Source organism: Streptopelia decaocto (genome assembly GCF_964273445.1).
Source record: "Streptopelia decaocto genome assembly, chromosome: 3".
Lineage (NCBI taxonomy): Eukaryota > Metazoa > Chordata > Aves > Columbiformes > Columbidae > Streptopelia > Streptopelia decaocto.
The window spans coordinates 61,376,659-61,394,552 of record NC_138656.1 but is presented as its reverse complement, the minus strand read 5'-3'; the positions used below and the strand labels follow the sequence as shown (position 1 = coordinate 61,394,552).

Below are 17,894 nucleotides of genomic sequence, written 5' to 3'. Positions count from 1 at the left end.
ACTAGCAATCACCAATACCACTTTTTGGTGTCTCCACTTAATTCTGTATCTTAAGGCTAGGCAATTTACCAAATAAAACTGAAATAAAACACCTGCATCAGTCAAATATATAAGGTTGAAGAAACAAACAGAAATTCATAACATGAATAAATTTTATGCAAAATATTTAACCTTACCTCAAAAAACAGGATTACCCGAGGGCTTTCTTCAGTATTTTCAATAAAATAGCTAAAGCGCTCATTAAATATGACTTGTTCCTCCCACTCTGGAACTGTTGATTTAGACAGTCTGAAGTCATATGGTTGTGTCATAATAGGAAGAATGTGCTCTATTTGTTCTTGCTCATAATAAGATGAAACTTTCCTCTCACTGAAAATTTCCAAACGGTTAAAATTGTTATAGTGCCTTAAATACACCTCAAACAAAACAGTATTTTCAATTACTGAAAGCAAATCCTAACAATCAAAGTATAATAATGATCATGGTAGAGTCTACTGATGAAACACTTAAAATTTGATTTTCAGGAAAATTATGCATAATGACAGTGGAAACAACTAACTGAAGTTATTAGAAATATGAAAACCTAAAATTCATTTTTTGATTTTAAAACGTGGGTTTTTTTTTTAATAAAAAAGGCAGATGCTATTTATGCCGCAAGAGTTTTGCTTACTTATTCTAATCTTGGCTTTTACATATTTTTGAGAGTTTGGAAGTTTTCTCTCTGCAAAGAATACAGAATGAACTGTGCTGTAAATACGGTGACCTCAAAACAATACAGCAGTGCAAAGTGTTTAAAAGTGCCAAAAAGAAAAGCAAAATACCACAATAGTTTACTATAGGTGTATACACGCATTATGATAGATGTACTGATGAGTGACCTCACAAGCTTAAAATTCAGCATTATTTTCATTTTCAGATTTAATTTTCTAGGGAAGAATCTATGTGTTTATTGTAATCACTGAGAAAAGAAACAATTTATCAAAAGTCACCTATGATCCTTCTTGACATATAAGCCAGTTATCTGATCAACAACATGGATTTTAACCATGGGATGAGATACCAGGAGATCAGTTTTAAGTCGATCAGATCGATGGATATAAACTCCCAACACAAGATCATCCTCAAAACCAAATTTAGACTGAGTGAAAATTTCCGAAATCTTCATTTCCTCATCATTTTCTGCAGCAACTTCTGTGTTTTCTTCTGGAAATGGGAATAAAGTAAACAGAGGTTACTATGTTCCACTAGTGACAATTTAAAGCAGTAAAAATGCTCAGTATTTTCTTAGTAATCAATAGTAAAGTGATAATACTTAATGTGTTGTGTAAGTAATAGGTTAAAATAATAAAATTTGAAGCATTTTAAACATGTATGAACATACATATAGATATATATCAATATAACCTATTCATCTGAACAAATACTTTTATGTAAAATCAGAGTTCTTCCTCTTGATTGATATAGGTCCTTCTGTGCCACAATGGCATAAAATCCGTTACAGTTCAATATCCTCATCTGGACTACAGCCTATAGTAGCTTTTTTTTGGTTGTTTTTTTAAGGAAAGTGTAAAAAACAAGATAAGAAGAAACTGATGCTTTCTCCATATGCATTTTCTCTGAATGTACCGAACATTGTTTTCAGAACTTTACAAGTTACAGTGAGACCACCATACTTGATATCAAAAGACACACTCTTCCGCAATTTGTGTGACCTCCATTTTTAAATTAATTTCTTATTTTGGCCTCCAAATAATTATCTGCTTTTACTATGCATTGCATGAAAAACTATTCCTTATGCTTGAATTCAGCATGAGGCTAAAACAGTGACGATACTTCATTGATAGCATAAAATAAATAAAAATTATAAAATTATAAAAAATATAGTTATAACATGTATCTAATACACTGTAAAGGTAGTATATATAATATTGTTATATCGTGCTTTAAAAAACCCACTTTTAAACTATTTCTAAATTCTAAAACTATTTACACTAAATGAATTCTCAGGCTTTTACAGGGTGTTTCAAAAGGTGGACCCAGTTTCCACTATGACACAATTACACCTTTTGAAACACTCTGTAGATTGATACATCAAATTAACTTCCTTACAAATAAGTGTCAGAATTGGAGAACAAAAATAGCATTAAGTAACTAAAATGTAAGTTACTTGAGCTCAATAATTTCTGTGTTACTACTATGGACAAACATTACTATAGCAGTACAAAAAAAAAACAAACAAAACCAAAACAAAACAAACTTGGATAAGGCATCAAAGCAGCATGCAATTCTAACATTTTGTTGGCAGACCTTTTCTGGTTTTCTTTTTAACCTTCTTTGCTTTAGGTTTCCGTTTTTCCACACTTTCCTCCAGTTTCTGTCCTTCTGATGTAAATACTCTTTCCAATGACTGATTTTCATTGCCACCCTCTGCTGGATGATGCTGTAGCTCAGAAAGGGACATTGCACTGCAAGGTAATGGATTACCATCAGCAATTGTGTTCTACCGCATATCTGAATGCAATTGCTCATTACCATTATTAATCCACTTGAAATTGCCTCTTTAGTTCTGCAGTTCATCATCTGTGCATCTAGAAAATGCAACACACCCCTCCAGCATTAGTGTCTTGCCTTTATTATTCCTCTCCCTTTCTCTTACTCCTAATTTCCAGCTGATTGAATAACCATTCATATGAATAGGGCTAAGCTAATACTGTTCTGCTGGATTGGGTCCGTTAGTCATCATTAATATAACATGCACAAAATTATCTTAATTAAGTTCCACAGAAAATAAAAATCTGCTAGTAACAGGATATTTTTTAAAAAAATTTAAACAGAATCTGTGAGTTAAATATTAATTGTGACAGCATTTTGAAAAAAGTATTTAGTAACATTTTTTCATAACAGAGTCACCCAGCCCAGTTCACCACTTAGAAAATATGAACAGTTTATCAGAAAGCTTCTACGTATCTTAAAAGAAAATGAAACACTTTGCTTAAGATTCACAGACGCACAGTATGTTTATCATGGTACCTTGTTTCAGCTTCATTTAAAACTGGTATTTCTTTCTTCTTTTTCTTCTTTTCACCCACTTCATTGTTCAATACAACTTCATGGCTTTGAACACTGGAAGTAAATTCAGACATCTGTTCTTTAAGTTTTGTTCTTATTTTCTTTTTAATTGCATTTGCCTCATCCTCGGCCACATGCAACTGATAGGCTCGAATTAGCTCTTCTTCCTCTTCTAATTCAGTCACATTTCTCGCTTCAGTCAAGGAATTTTTCATCTTTCTGTCACCTTCTTGATGAAGTACATCTGTTTCTGATTTACTTTTTGTCTTCTTCTTTGGAAAATCATTAATTTTTTTCTCAAAACTCTCCAATTTAGCCTCATGTAAATTTTCCTCCTCATTAAATTGTTCTTGTAAAAACGATTGCTTTTTCTTCTTGTTAGACTTTGGTTGCTTGTTCTCCTCTCCACTAACAATATCATTGTTTATTTTTTCTGCAATTGAGGCTTTCTCTCTCACTTTATTTTTTGTAAATCGGGGACTCTCTTCTTCAGGATTATATGTGTTGTTTATAATGGCTTCATCATTCACACTTTCTTTAGCTAGATCAATATTACTTCTAAAGGTGTCAAGCTATAAATGAAAAAAAAACATAAAACATACTTGTACTAAAAATTACGTTCTAAGGATACACATAGCACTTTATGCTATTTCTTCAGCAACATCACATAAAATAAAACTAAATCAAAGATCTAGTTATTGTTTAAAATTAAGAAGTGACAAACTGAAAGGCAATAGAACATTCACACTGAAAAAAACCTCAAACCACTTTGTGTTTGGGCACTTTATCTCCAATTTTGTTTCAGTATTTTTAAATGACTTTTATGTATGTCTGGTAAAAAAAGAAAACAGCAAATCTACTCCATAAGCAGATGCCAATTGCTGTAGACTACGGAAGACCTGAAGATTACATGCAGCACAAAATTGAATATTTTCATCCATTTAAAATGCAAGTTAGAGACAGGCTTCAGGCTCAGTTGTTTGCAGTCTCTTTTACTGAAAGTTGTTTGCCAAAGTTTGACAATTAAATTATATTAAAAAGTGCTAAAACTGAAAAACAGATTTCCATTAAGACTTTTTTTTAATAGAAAATTGAACAAACAAACAAACAAACCAACCCCAACACATTATTCTTAGTGGAATGACAAGAGCTGATCTAAAGACCAGTCTAGTAAAAACAGCTAAGATAAATTTCAGCTAATGCTTTTGTCTGTGCACTCCTTCTGCCAATTTTTGGTGGTTTTAGAAAACATATTGTAAACTTACCTCCCTCCTTCAGGTTTCTATTCCTGGTTACTAAAAGTTACAATGCCCCATCCCTGGAAACATTCAAGGCCAGGCTGGACAGGGCTCTGAGCAGCCTGATCTAGTTGAAGATGTCCCTGCTCATTGCAGGGGATTGGACGAGATGAACTTTGAAGGTTCCTTCCAACCCAAACCATTCTATGATTCTGTCATAACTCCAGACAACACTGCACGTAACTAAGGCCTAATTCTGTAACAAGCTCAACACACAGATCTCTGTTCCTTTAGCTTAGAGGAGACTGAGGGGTGGCATCATGAATGTTTACAAATATATAAAGGGTGAGTGTCACAAGGACGGAGCCAGGCTTTTCTCGGTGACAACCAACAGTAGGACAAGGGACAATGGGTTCAAACTGGAGCACAAGAGGTCCCACTTAAATTTGAGAAGAAATTTCTTCTCGGTAAGGGTAACGGAACACTGGAACAGGCTGCCCAGGGGGGCTGTGGAGTCTCCTACTCTGGAGACATTCAAAACCTGCCTGGACGCCTTCCTGTGTAACCTCATCTAGGTGTTCCTGCTCCAGCAAGATTGGACTTGATGATCTTTCGAGGTCCCTTCCAATCCCTAACATTCTGTGATTCTGTAATGGAACTTCTATAAAGTCTCTGAGGTTCATTTACTCTGTTGTCTCACATACAACCTTCTGGAGTCTCCACATGAAACATTAGAAAGTATGTTAAACACTAAGAAAGCAAATAAAAATAAGTTGGAGAAAATATAAGTATCTGCATACAACCTTTATTTTGCCGAGACCATCTTCCTCCCTCAATAAATACAGTTATCATCCCTTCTAGCTGGGACACTTCTCCCAGTTACAGAATCATGTTTGCCTCAAATGTACAAGCCCATTAGAACTAAAATCAGAGAATGAAGTTGCAATGGCAAGCATGCTTTGGAGGATGGATCCTGACTTAAAAATGCCCACCTGCAAGAATACTATTTCATGACTAGAAAGAAGAGGAGGAGGAGGGGGGGAGAAATCAAGATATTTTATTATTTGTACAAGAAAATTGTCAAATAAAAGCAGTGTGACAAGAAGAATACACAAAGTTTAACACAGAAATAAAAGCTGATGCCTGAAACTAGAGACAAAGCTTCAAATGCACTGACTAATGCTACATATTCAATAACACTGTCCTAATAATGTATGAGTTTAAAAAGAAAGCATCTAGAATTTCATGCAAGTATACTTATCTAATACGTCAGAGAAATCTGAAACCATTCATGTATTTTTTCAGTAGAAATCTTTATTTTTAGCATTCTGTGCCTAAAAATAGTTTAAACTATCTCAAAATCAAATAATGAAGAAACCTGTCTTTGTACCTTCATCTTTTACTTGCTTAAATAGATATCCTCTTTATTCATAAGTCAATGTTTTAAGAGAATGTGGAAGAATTCATATAAATAACTTGAATTACAGAACAGAGTAAGTGGAATAAAAAAAATAAAGCAACAAGCTTTGTATAAACTAATAATAAGAATGCTTTCTAATGTATTGTCCACTTCTTTATCTGCATTTCTGTGAATAGGTTTAACTGCAGAGTGTAATGAATGGAGGTTAAAACACACTTGCAATTAAGAACTGACAGTGACCAATAGTGACCAATCAATGAGTCATACTGATTTTTGCCTTTGATAGAACGTTAATCCATTAAGCCCAAGAAGTAGAATAATTTGAGAAATCCTAAACAAAAAGCCCTCATCCTTCACTTGTTCAAGAGTTCCTAAAATAACCCTGATATTCAAGAATCATTTCCTAAAAGAAACCCAGCTGTTGCAAAACCATACTTGAAATATTTACTAGAACTTGTTATTTATTATGCCTACAAACAAAAACATACATTCGTAAATACGCGCCATGAATATTAGCAGCACACAGTCACTTAACTACAGCAAATTTACTTGGAAGAAAAAAAAAATACAGAATATCCTCAAAACGAAAAAACCCCACAATCTCAAACTACAGCAAATTCCAAGAACATTAGTAGATACTTCAGGAAGCATAAAGCTGCTTCAGCAGTTCAAACACAAATTCCTCAGATATATAGCCTGTATGATCTTAATTCAAGACACTTTTTCCACATGTTGTAGTTACACGTTGTCATTAAACAGACAGGAAAGATAAAGCAAAACCCAAGAGGTTCATAAAAGCCATCCGATTAGTTCTCAGGCAGAGGCAGGGATACCGGTATAGATTCTCTGTCTGAAATGCAGGACTGAGAGAGATCAACTAAGGGCAATCGTCTCTATATAAACACACTTGAACTCAGGTAGAAAAAGCAGTTAGGCTGGAAAAGCAGCTCAGAGGATAGGCCTGTCCCTGGAGCAACTCCAGAGGGTTACTGACCTGAACCTGACCTCCTCAGCCTAAAGCACCGAACAACTGAGGCGGCTTTTTTCCAGAATAGCTCTGCTGCCACATTGTGACACCAGGGCAGAGGAAGAACTTCCCTAAGAACAGACCCACTTGCATCACTGGCTTGACAGAAGCAAGAGATGGGCAGCAGCCAAGATGTACGCAAGTGGGCTAACACAAGGCTCATACCACAACAAGCCAACCCCAGGGCACATCACTTGCCATTTGTGTTCCAGAGCTGACAGCAGGGACAATGCCTCATCATCTTACACCTTTTGCAAAAGGCTTCTCAAATATGCATGAGTGGAACCTGGAAACACATGGAGTTATTTTGCTCAGGATATCTGGCAACTCAGATAACCAGCTTTACAGAGGCATCTGAGCTTCCTCCCATGCTACAGACACACCTTGAAAAATAAAGAATGCACATTGCCAGCCTACTGAAGAGCTGATACGTACTGGCTGTAAAAGACCATTTACTTACAACTGAACTGGTAATGAACATACTTGTGATGGTGGCTAGTTGGGTGGGACATTTAAGAAAATGTTAAAGCACTAGGGAACCAATTTTACCACCATTGGTCATATAAAACTGCAAAATGTAAATGCTCAAGCCCAGAAGAACTTTATTAACAGATAGGATGGGCTTGAAGAAGTTTCACCAAATTTTAACAGAAAACACTGAGAAAATGTGTAGGACAAGTATATAATCAACTATTAGCAGTTCTGCTATTATAAATGTAAGAAACAAAGGGCTAAAAACCAGTGGAAATCTCAACAATAATTCAGTGCCTGTCAGCTTATGGGAAAAAAATAGGCTATGAAAAAGAGCCTGGGAAAATTCTACAACCTAAAAGCTCCACAGGTTGTGTTTTACATCTACAATAGAAGCTGAAGTACTGAATTAGTCAGAAAAAAAACTGTAAAACATCCATCTTACCCAAAAGAATACAAGAATTTTGAAGCCTGGAGAGAGACTCCTATTACCTGCACCCTCACAAAACTGTGGACTCCAACCTATCTTCCAGGGCCTTATGAAGAAATAGAAGGAACAGACTCAGTGAAGTAGGAAGTAAAAAGCCTCAAATGGATAAATCTGTTGCAGTCCTACCTTGAATACAAAACCTTAGTTACCAACACGTGCCCATCCCAATATCACAAGCTAGTCAGACTACAGTCTAAGGAAGAGATTCTTGCCTCCATAAAGGTACCTTGCTTTTCCACTGATGTTTTCTTAAGTTACACATCCTCTTTTCTACCATGAAATTTAGATTGAACCAAACAAACTCAATCATTTTCATGCTGACTTTAGACAGATCAATCTACATGGGAAAAATAATCTAGACATCGTCAGGCCTGAGACTTGCATCATTCTAACAACTTATAATAGGAGGCACAACTGATAAAAAACAACAACAACAAATAGTGAGTGTTAACCCTGGAAGTGGTATTAGCAAATTCACTCACTGTGTTCCAATTGCTTGTTTTTTATAGCCATGCCTACAGGCCTCATACCCACTGGACCTGTGGCTATTGAACAACAAAGCAGACCTTTCATTGGCCATAGCTGACATATATCTCCATCTCCATTGCAAGCCCCTCATTCCTGTCAGGTGTGACTTCAAACTCATCCTGCCCTAGTGCCATCATCAGCCTTTCCCCACTTAGGCTGCTTCCCTTTTCTCCAAGTAGACAGGCATCTCCTTCTGTCATTTAAAAACACAGCAACCTCCTGCAGCTGCAGAACTCAGGTTTCAAAGAAACAGTGGACTACGATGGAAAAGCTTTTGTTAAACTAAGAAAGACTAGATTCAGAAAAGACACAAGAAAGAAGCAGAGTGGAAAATTTCCAGTGGAAATATGCCCTCAACCATGATCTGTTTCTGATCAAACCTGGGAGAACATCCAGGGCAAATGCATGACACAAAGACAACATCACTGATAAATTTCACATTATTTCAAAATACGTGAAACTCTGTACAGTTAAATTATATAAAGTGAAGAAAACTGGAACAAAACCAGCTGCCCTCCTCAATCTACCACCTCTTCTCCTCCCACACACTTTCATTTCTTATGAAGAAATAACTGGTTATTTACTGAAGCTTTTACAGAAATTCCTACTTGAATGCAACCAGCATGGAAAATACCAACCTGAGCTTTGGCAGCTTTGCCACGCTTTAAGGAAATATTCAAAAAGGTCAATATTAGGTTTCAATACACGTTATCCTCAAGTTCTTATTTTTTTAGTGCTTTGATTGATAAAAACCTATTGCTCCAACAAAACCACAGAGTTAGGCTTCCACACTGATCCTAAAAATGCTACTTAATTTGTGTGTATACCACTGACTTTGGATTCAGTTCACTGTGATTTTAAGTGTTTCTAGGTAACTCCAAAACACTAGTGGTTTACATCAGAGACTTCTGGAATGGAAATAAATTTTAAAATCAAAATAAGCTTAAAATATTCATGACTCATATGTAGTTCATACGAACATACAATTATGTGCTCAAAATACTTATACTTACAAAGTACAGTTGTAAAAACTCATATTTCATCAAAAAGTAAACCTAACCAAGGCAGAATCTAGTCTTGTATTTACACATATGGCAACAAAAAAAAAAGGCAAACAAACATCCTCTAACTCTCTATGCTGTATTTTAGACATCACGTTGATTCTTTGTACAGACTATTAACTAAGGAATTCAAGGAAGGAAAAAAAAAAAAGAAAAAAAAAGACACAAATATAAATTTCAAATTGTCAATCTAAAAGCAAAATTATGTTTCAGCATAGAAATATTAAGTGTAATATAACTATTCCAAATATACTTGTATTTAATAAATACAAGTAAAATTCTGATACTATATAAAATGCCACTCCTTTGTCTTAAATGAGTATTAAAGAATGAACATTCATCTCCAGTATCTGGTATGGATGAAACTGTAAGAAAAAAGACTGGAAATATAAAACCTAACAGGAAGAAAATAAAAAAAAAAAACAGAACATTTGTCTATTAAGCAAATTGCTTTCTTTTGAAATTCCAAACATTATAAGTCAATAATCAGTAAAAATAGGACTTATAAACATATGTCCTTCTGCTCAGGAAAAAAGCTACAATATGAAGTTATGGCTCAGGGGAATCTCTGAGGATCTTTTCATGAGATATGCCACAAACAAAAATGTCATCTAACAATATCTGCGTGACAGAATCATTCCTAATCTGCAAGTCACAAGCTAAGGCCAAAATTATTATCTCTAATATTATTATAAATTCTCAGCAGTTCTCAGTTCACAGATGTATTACACAGATGTATCCATATTACACAGATGTATCTGTATTACACAGATGTAGTACTCTCAAAATTAAATACTTGTACTGCCATAATTCTCATATTCTGTCACTGAAACTCCCACTAAAACCAATAATGAATTTTAAAATATAAAAACTTTTTTGAAAAATGTGAATGGAAAAAAAAAAAAAGAACCTGCAAGTACTACTTTCTTTTGCAAGTATTATATTCTACATAATTTTGGTATACCTCCAAATTACAAGGATGCATTGCTGGTACACAAACAACAAATTAAAGCCACATCAAAAACAAAGGATATGTGCAGCAATATACATTATACTTTATTTTTTTAATGCTTACATCTCCTTTCTACAATACATTTTCCTGATCTTTTTTCCATTAAGGAAGGCAACCAACCAAAGCTTGCAGATGTTCAAACTCACCACAATATTCTCTTGAGAGTGGAACTTCTTTTTCTTTGATTTCTTTGTGTCTGTTAGGCCAGCATGACGTCTGAAGATTTCCTCAAAGCGGACTCTGGTTTTTGCCTTTGCCTCACTTTCAACTGCAAAAAGAAATCTAGAGTATGATTCATTGGCTCAATAATCACCTTTGCTAAAAAAAGTGCATAATCATTCTTTAAAATTGCAAAGGACAAGAATTATTTTATCAGGGAAAGTTTACCAAGAAACTCAGTTACTATTCAGTTTGGAATTTCCACTGACAACATAAGCCACACAAGGATAACTCAGCAACATTGTACAAACACACCAGGCTATTACTTGCTGCTGAAGTTGGCATCATCTATTCTGTTCTCTGAAGAAAGCACATTTTGAAGAGCACACCCAACAGGATCAGCACAAGACTTGGGCTGGCCCAAGCAGAGGACAGATTACTGTCCTCACTGTTTATGAACAGCAGCACACTGATAATAGAGGTGACACACTGTCTCCAGGAGAAGCAGTAGCTCTGGGTTCTCACCGGGTCTGGAACCATGAGACGGATCTGTAAGAGGCAGTAGCATGCACAGATCTGAAATCAGCTGGAGCTGAAAGCCCCTGCCTTTCTGTGAGTCACGATACTGCCCTCAGCAGGATTTCAACACTTGAAGCAGTAGTTGTTCTAGCCTCCCTGAGGTAATGCTTAATTTGTAGCTAAAGAACTAAAAATGCAATCTGGCACACCACTGAAGAAGTCTGTTGAATTCTCAGTGACAGCATATTTACCATTGTAATTACAATTTTTCAAAAGCCCCCAAATTTAAAATACAAAAAATTAAAAAACTCACACTTTGAAAATCAGCTATAAACATAGACTCAAAGTGAAGCCAATACAGTATTAAAAATGTATAGACAGAAGTAGCTCCTACCATTTGCATCTAGTTCTGACTATAAAATCTGTATCGGAAATCAAACACAAAGTATTCTTACCTGCTGGCATTTTCAGCCCTCAATTAGAAGTGGCTCAAGAAACCAGCTGCTTCTTCCTCAGAATTCACCATTCTATTTAAAGTAATTAACAACTTTCATTAACATAGCTGGTCTGTAGGTTTTAAGTTAACAATTGAATGCATGCTAGTTATTATCACGGATGAGTATAGGTATTTTAGGGAAATATTTATTTCTAGACTATTTGGCTAAATCAGAAGTTCACTGCCATCAAATCTCAGCTCAGGATTCTCAGCATCTGATACTTGTTATTTGAAAGAAAATAAAAACCAGCACTACTGCAGTTTAATTAACTGTATGTCTGGGCAACAGCCAAATACTTCACGTACTGTAGCCCTCCAGTCTTCTAAAAAACACTACAGTTTATTTAAATAATAATGACCCACAAAACCCTTTATATTGAAGCCTTTCTAATCAGGTTCCTATCCTGACAGCATCATCCCACGTAGCAAGTGACAGGACAAGAGGAAACGGCCTCACGTTGTGCCAGGGAAGGTTTAGATTGGATATTAGGAAAAAATTATTTACGGAAAGCGTTGTCAGGCATTGGAACAGTCTACCCAGGGAACTGGTGGAGTCACCATCCCTGGAGGTGTTTAAAAGGCATTTAGATGAGGTTCTTAGGGACATGGTTTAGTGCCAGAGTGAGGTTATGGTTGGACTCAATGATCCTGAGGGTCTCTTCCAACTGAAACGATTCTATGATTCTGGGGAAATCATATTGTAGCCAGCTGATAGTTTTCAATGCAAAGTTAAAAATCTGCCAGCAAATTTAACTTAATTACAAATCTCTCAATATTTATATTTACATAAAGCATTTGTACTTTACATAAAGCAGACAAGAAATTACATGAAACTCATTTCTCTAAAGAAAACATGTTATGCCCTCCTGGTTGTAGAGCAAAGCCTACAAATGCACTGCAAACAAAGCTTGAAGGCAAATAAAAATATCACACAGCTTTATCTTTTCATCAAGAAAATTAAGAATGTTCTACAAAAAACTCTAATAAAAAAGCTGTTTTGTAAACAGTGGAACTTAAGAAATGCAGCTTTTTATGAATGTGTTCTGTTCCCTTAGCCTTTTATGCAATAAACTACCGTACCTATCTCCACAATAGCCCACAGATGATAGCTCCAGATTCTCCCCGGATAACACCTTCTGTCAGACACTACTTACTCACATTCACTGGACACTCAGACTACATCTATCCTAATAAATTAAGACATAGCATTAAATACTGACAGGCTATATGGTTGCATTGGCCTCAGCATCATTTTGGTCCAAATCACCTAACACTCACCCAAGCAATTCCTGGGTATGGTTTAGGAATTAGTATGGTTTATTATTAATATGTAGTTTGCATGCAGCCGCTCTGATTTGATGCTACGACAGTCTAACAGCATCAAAGTGGGCCAAACCTACCACTTGGCCTCAACACTAAAAATCACTCCTGGGCATACATATCTTACCAGCATAGAAAAGAGCTGAGGCTACACTTAGATCCCCAAGCACCTGCACTACCATAGTCTCAGATCCCTCTCATCTTTCTTTGACAGTGTTACTTGCTCTTTCCCTGTCCCCAACAGGCTACATACTTTCAGGTCATTTCACATTTGTTACTTACAGTAATTTGGTTAGCTGGCTAGCCAAAACAAACCCAACTGAGAGAGAAAAAAAAAAAAAAGAAAAAAAAGGTAAAATGTTAGGGTTGGTTGGGGATTATAGAAGTGCTGATTTGTAAGTTGCCAGGTGTCCTTACTTTATTTCATGTTTTAAGCAAAGTATTTATATTAAGTATCCAACAAGGTAAGGATGTTTGAAATGAGCAAGGATGACCAGGGGAGACTTCATAGGAAAAAAAAAAAAAAAAAAAAATTTCTGTAATGTCCTTCATCATGTCACTGACAAAGCAGCAATATTTTCTCTAACTAAAACATGTTGTGACTCACAAAACAAAGCTTTGCTGTCCCTACTAAAACAGTAACAGTTAAAAACAACGCTTCTTACAAGATATAACACCAGAAGATAATACTGAAAAATAAATCTGCTTTTGCAATTTATACTTGGTTATACCAAAAGGCTGTTTAAAAAGTACTACAGTTATTAAATGCTGCTTTTCAAGTAGTGAATTCACAATTGGCTAGAAAATACTTAGAATTTGAGAGTAGAAAACTAAATACAGTTATAAACTACAGCAAATTCTATAATTTTAATTATTCACTAAGGATTGCAAGAACACAGGAAAGTCTCATGATTAGTTGAGTGATTTCAACCACCCCTCAGAACAACTAATTACAAATAACAAACAAAATGTTGAAGTGCTCTTAAATTTAAAACAAAAATCTGAGAGACAACACAGAACAAAACAACAGCAAAATAAGTGCATACTTGTTCCAAATATGGAAATAATTTTATGGTCAAAGGTTAAATAAATCACATGACAAAAAGAAATATAAGTAAATTAATTTTGCAGATACTTTTGCTTACAATGGAACAAATACCTTTCCAAAGTCTAGGCTCACCTAATGTCTACCAGCACTCTTCATAAAAACATGTACATTTGCCCAATTCACCAGTCAGCACATTATTTTCTATTTACTTCTATTTATTCAGCACAAGTATATCCTCTTGTGGCAACAAAACTAAGAGATGAAGTCCCCTAATGATAGTGCTGTTATTTTGCACACATTTCCAATTTAGAACTACATGACCTTTGACATGGTATATTAAAGCAACTATTAGACTGGTCTAAATACAGATCATTAATCAACAAGGGTAAGAACAAGGCTGTTTACTCAGTATAATCTCACCTTAAAATAGGAGAGATTTAATCACGTATCAAAGTTCAGCAACCACAGTGCCCCAACTTGAATAAACTCAATTATCATTAACATTAATCTCGTAAAATTCATTTTTGCATGATCAGATTTTATCTCTTCCATTTCAGCTAATACAGGATAATCCAGCAATGACAAAAATACATACCTGAAACAGTGCTACATTCCAGCCATCAGAGATAATTAGGAAAGCAAAACATGAAACCCAAACTTCCAAGAATTACCACATACTTTCCTGAAAATAATCTAATCTGCTTTCCTGTACTATTCCATCTGTATTTATAAATATGATTCTACACTACATTAAATTCTCTTTTCACACTAATGCTCATTAAGTTGCAACATTCTGCATCCATAATATAGGAATTTTCTATGCAAAAAAATGCCACAAAGCCCACTAGTAACAAAAAATACCTTTTACTGATCACTAAAAAAAAAAAACAAAAAAAAAAAACCAAACACAACCTACCCTATAATGTAGGAGAACATACAGAACCTGTACTACACAATGGGAAGCAACACATTTCCTACTTAATTAGGACCATTTAGGAAAATGAACTGACAAAATAAAATTGCACGTCAGGATTTTCATGCACTAAATCCCTCTTTTGTTTTTTTTTAATCACACAAACTGAATGTAATCTTCAGCAGCTGAAAACAAGTAGAACATTGGGCTTTGTTTACGCCTCATCTTTTAGATGAGATCAATGATAGTGGGAAATCCTGGGGATTACTAGTAAGTTTCCAATTCAACTATCTGTAGGTGACATAAAAAAAAAAAAAAAAAAAAAAAAAAAAAGGCAAGTCAGTTTTATTCATTAAAATTAAGTATTAAAGTCCAGAAAACTGGCAGACTTATTATTACCATATAAATGCCTATGTACTTACATGTCAAATAAACACTACTAAAAGTACAGTAGATTTCTACCAGTTTAGATGTTGCCTGTAAAAATCTTGTGTTTACACTCATTTAAAAAGATGTTTAAAAACCTGGTGCTATCCACCTCCATGTTCTACTAGTAACCTATCACAAAGTTTAGCTTCAGAGTAACTGCCATTTTTTTTCCCAGATTGGGCACCTTTCATTGGTCAGGTTGAAAACAGTTTGTCTGTCCTGAGAGCAAAACTATAGACTTCAGTTCTGTATAAGGAAATACAGCTGACTTTGTTTACTACATTTCAAGTCTCTGACTTATCTTAGGTCAAGAGAGGTTCTGCTCCCCCTCTACTCTGCCCTGGTGAGACCACACCTGGAATATTGTGTCATTCTGGGCCCCTCAGTTCAAGAAGGACAGGGAACTGCTGGAGAGAGTCCAGCGCAGGGCAACAAAGATGATTAAGGGAGTGGAGCATCTCCCTTATGAGGAAAGGCTGAGGGAGCTGGGTCTCTTTAGCTTGGAGGAGACTCAGGGGTGACCTCATTAATGTTTATAAATATGTAAAGGCTGAGTGTCATGAGGATGGAGCCAGGCTCTTCTCGGTGACAAATAATGGTAGGACAAGGCGCAATGGGTACAAACTGGAACACAGGAGGTTCCACTTAAATATGAAAAGAAACTTCCTCTCAGTGAGGGTGACAGAACAGTGGAACAGGCTGCCCAGGGAAGTTGTGGATTCTCCTACTCTGGAGACATTCAAAACCCGGCTGGACACATTCCTGTGTAACCTCATCTAGGTGTTCCTGCTCCAGCAGGGGGATTGGACTAGGTGATCTTTCACAGTCCCTTCCAATCCCTAACATGCTGTGATTCTGTGATTAGGTCATAATTATGAAAACGGGTTCTCATCAAGAGACCACCCTAAGTGTTTTTATTTCTAAAGGGGCAATTCGCTTTGTGTAGAGGAATAACGGTAAACAACAAAGATACAAAGGAGCATTCCCAGCACGTCCCATACCTGGACTAAGCAGTGGGATTAACTGCATTAACGTGCAGATGCACATTCCGCATGCGAGAGAGGCATCACCGCTTTGGGGCTTCACGGGCCACACACGGAGAAGCACTCGATCTTCATGTGCTACGGGGCATAAACGGACCTTGCAGTATCAACTGAGTAAAGTACAGAGCTTGCGCCGAGAAAGGAAAAATTAAAAAAAAATACTAATCGAAGGGATAACGGCTGCACGCGGCACTGCCTCACGCCCCCGCGCTGCACCGGGACCAGCAGCCGACAGCCCCGCTGGGCTCCAGGCCGCCGGTTCCGCTCGCCCCTAGCGCAGCCCCCCAGGTTACCCTGAGCAACCACGCCAGGCGCCGGTCCCAGCTCCCGCTGCTCCCCGCGTACCCCGGGCACGACAGAAAACGCCGCCGGCCGCCCCGGCCCGCTCCCCGGGCGCCTCGCGCCGCCAGCGCCAACGGCCGCGCCACAGCGCGCTCGGCAACGGTTGCCAAGCCCCCGGCCGGCGGCGGGAGAGAGGAGCGCCGGCAAACTGGAAAGGGGAGGCAGGGGAGGGAACAGCGGCGGGGAGGCGTGCCTCAGCGTACCCGCCTCTGGAACCGCGCGCTAGGACGAGCGGCGGCAGAGCCCGGCGGGACCTCGGCTGCAGGCGGCCTCCCTGCCCGCGACGCGGGCCCTGCCCAATGCGGCCCCGCTCCCCCCACGCCGCCCGCCGCGCCTCAGCAGCGCGGGGGCATCACTCACGTCGGGCCCGTCCGCTTCCGTGGCGGCGCCGCGGGCAGCCGGCGGGTGCCCTGCCTCCCCCCGCCAGTGGTCTCTCCCTCACGCCTCGCTCCCCCTCCCCAGCTCCGCGCAGGTGGTTTTGCCGAAAACAATCGCAGCTGCCAAGGAAACAGCGCGCGTGGCGCATGCGCGCAGGAGAGCGGGGTAGGAGGGGCGGAACGAAGGACCCGAAAGGGCAGCGCTTCATGCCGGGGCGGTTTAGCCAGCGTACCCTCGAGTATTTTCCCGCCGGAAAGCCGCGGGCTGCAGGGGTGTGTGGTGGCGCTGTATGGCCTGAGGGAGCGCGCCTGCGCAGTAGGGGCACTGGCCGTCGAGACATGACAGGCGTGCGAGGCCAGGCAGTCGGTGTGCGCATGCGCAGAATGGCGCTCCGCACGATTGTGTTCTGCTCTAGCAAGGCTGGGCGGCGGCGCTTTTCCGCCCTGGCGCCTTGAGGTGGCGGGACCGGGGCTGGGCCTGGCGACAGGAGGAAAGAAGGCGGCTGCGAGCGTCCCGGGCTGCTTGCGCGGGCCCTCCTGCCGTGCCTCCGCGGGCCTGGTGGCGCCGCTCCCCGGCGGTGCCGTCCTCCCTTGGGGGGGGTATGCGAGGGGGGCCCGGGGGCGCGGCACCCCTGCCCGCCGCCAGGCCCGCCGTAGCATGCGCGCAGGTGGTGTCTGGCGGAGCTCGGGGGGACAGGAGCCAAAAGAAAAACCTCCTCGGAGCGGCCGTCCCTGCAGAGGGGGGTTAGTGGCGCAGAAAGGGGCCGGCGGTACCCACGGCCTGCCGCTGCCCCTACGTGATTGCACGTCGGAAATGGGAGAGGCTGCCCCATCCAAAAGCGGTGCACGTTGCTAGGGTGCTGTTAGGGCAATGTGCTTTACAGAACTGAAAAATCTCGGTAATTAGCTCAGCAGTACCTCCTGTGTTCCAG

At 38.8% G+C, this 17,894-nt stretch overlaps 1 protein-coding gene across 4 annotated transcripts in view; it reads right to left on the bottom strand.

Annotated features, from left to right (window-relative positions):
* The window catches only part of AHI1 (Abelson helper integration site 1), a 91,948-nt gene extending 74,728 nt beyond the window's left edge, over positions 1-17,220 (bottom strand). For 2 of the 4 annotated variants that reach the window (XM_082049748.1, XM_082049751.1), the window contains exons 1-8: positions 16,946-17,106; positions 16,202-16,321; positions 11,450-11,521; positions 10,463-10,584; positions 3,031-3,641; positions 2,308-2,465; positions 990-1,203; positions 177-369 (exon numbers count right to left, since the gene is read on the bottom strand). In XM_082049748.1, the coding sequence (XP_081905874.1) occupies positions 177-369; positions 990-1,203; positions 2,308-2,465; positions 3,031-3,641; positions 10,463-10,584; positions 11,450-11,459 (1,308 nt within the window). In that variant the 5' untranslated portion in view covers positions 11,460-11,521; positions 16,202-16,321; positions 16,946-17,106. Of the gene's footprint in view, positions 1-176; positions 370-989; positions 1,204-2,307; positions 2,466-3,030; positions 3,642-10,462; positions 10,585-11,449; positions 11,522-16,201; positions 16,371-16,945; positions 17,107-17,195 lie in introns of those variants that run through there. The other 2 variants (XM_082049750.1, XM_082049749.1) reach the window with 2 other exon arrangements.
* Between the last annotated feature and the right edge of the window lie 674 nt (positions 17,221-17,894).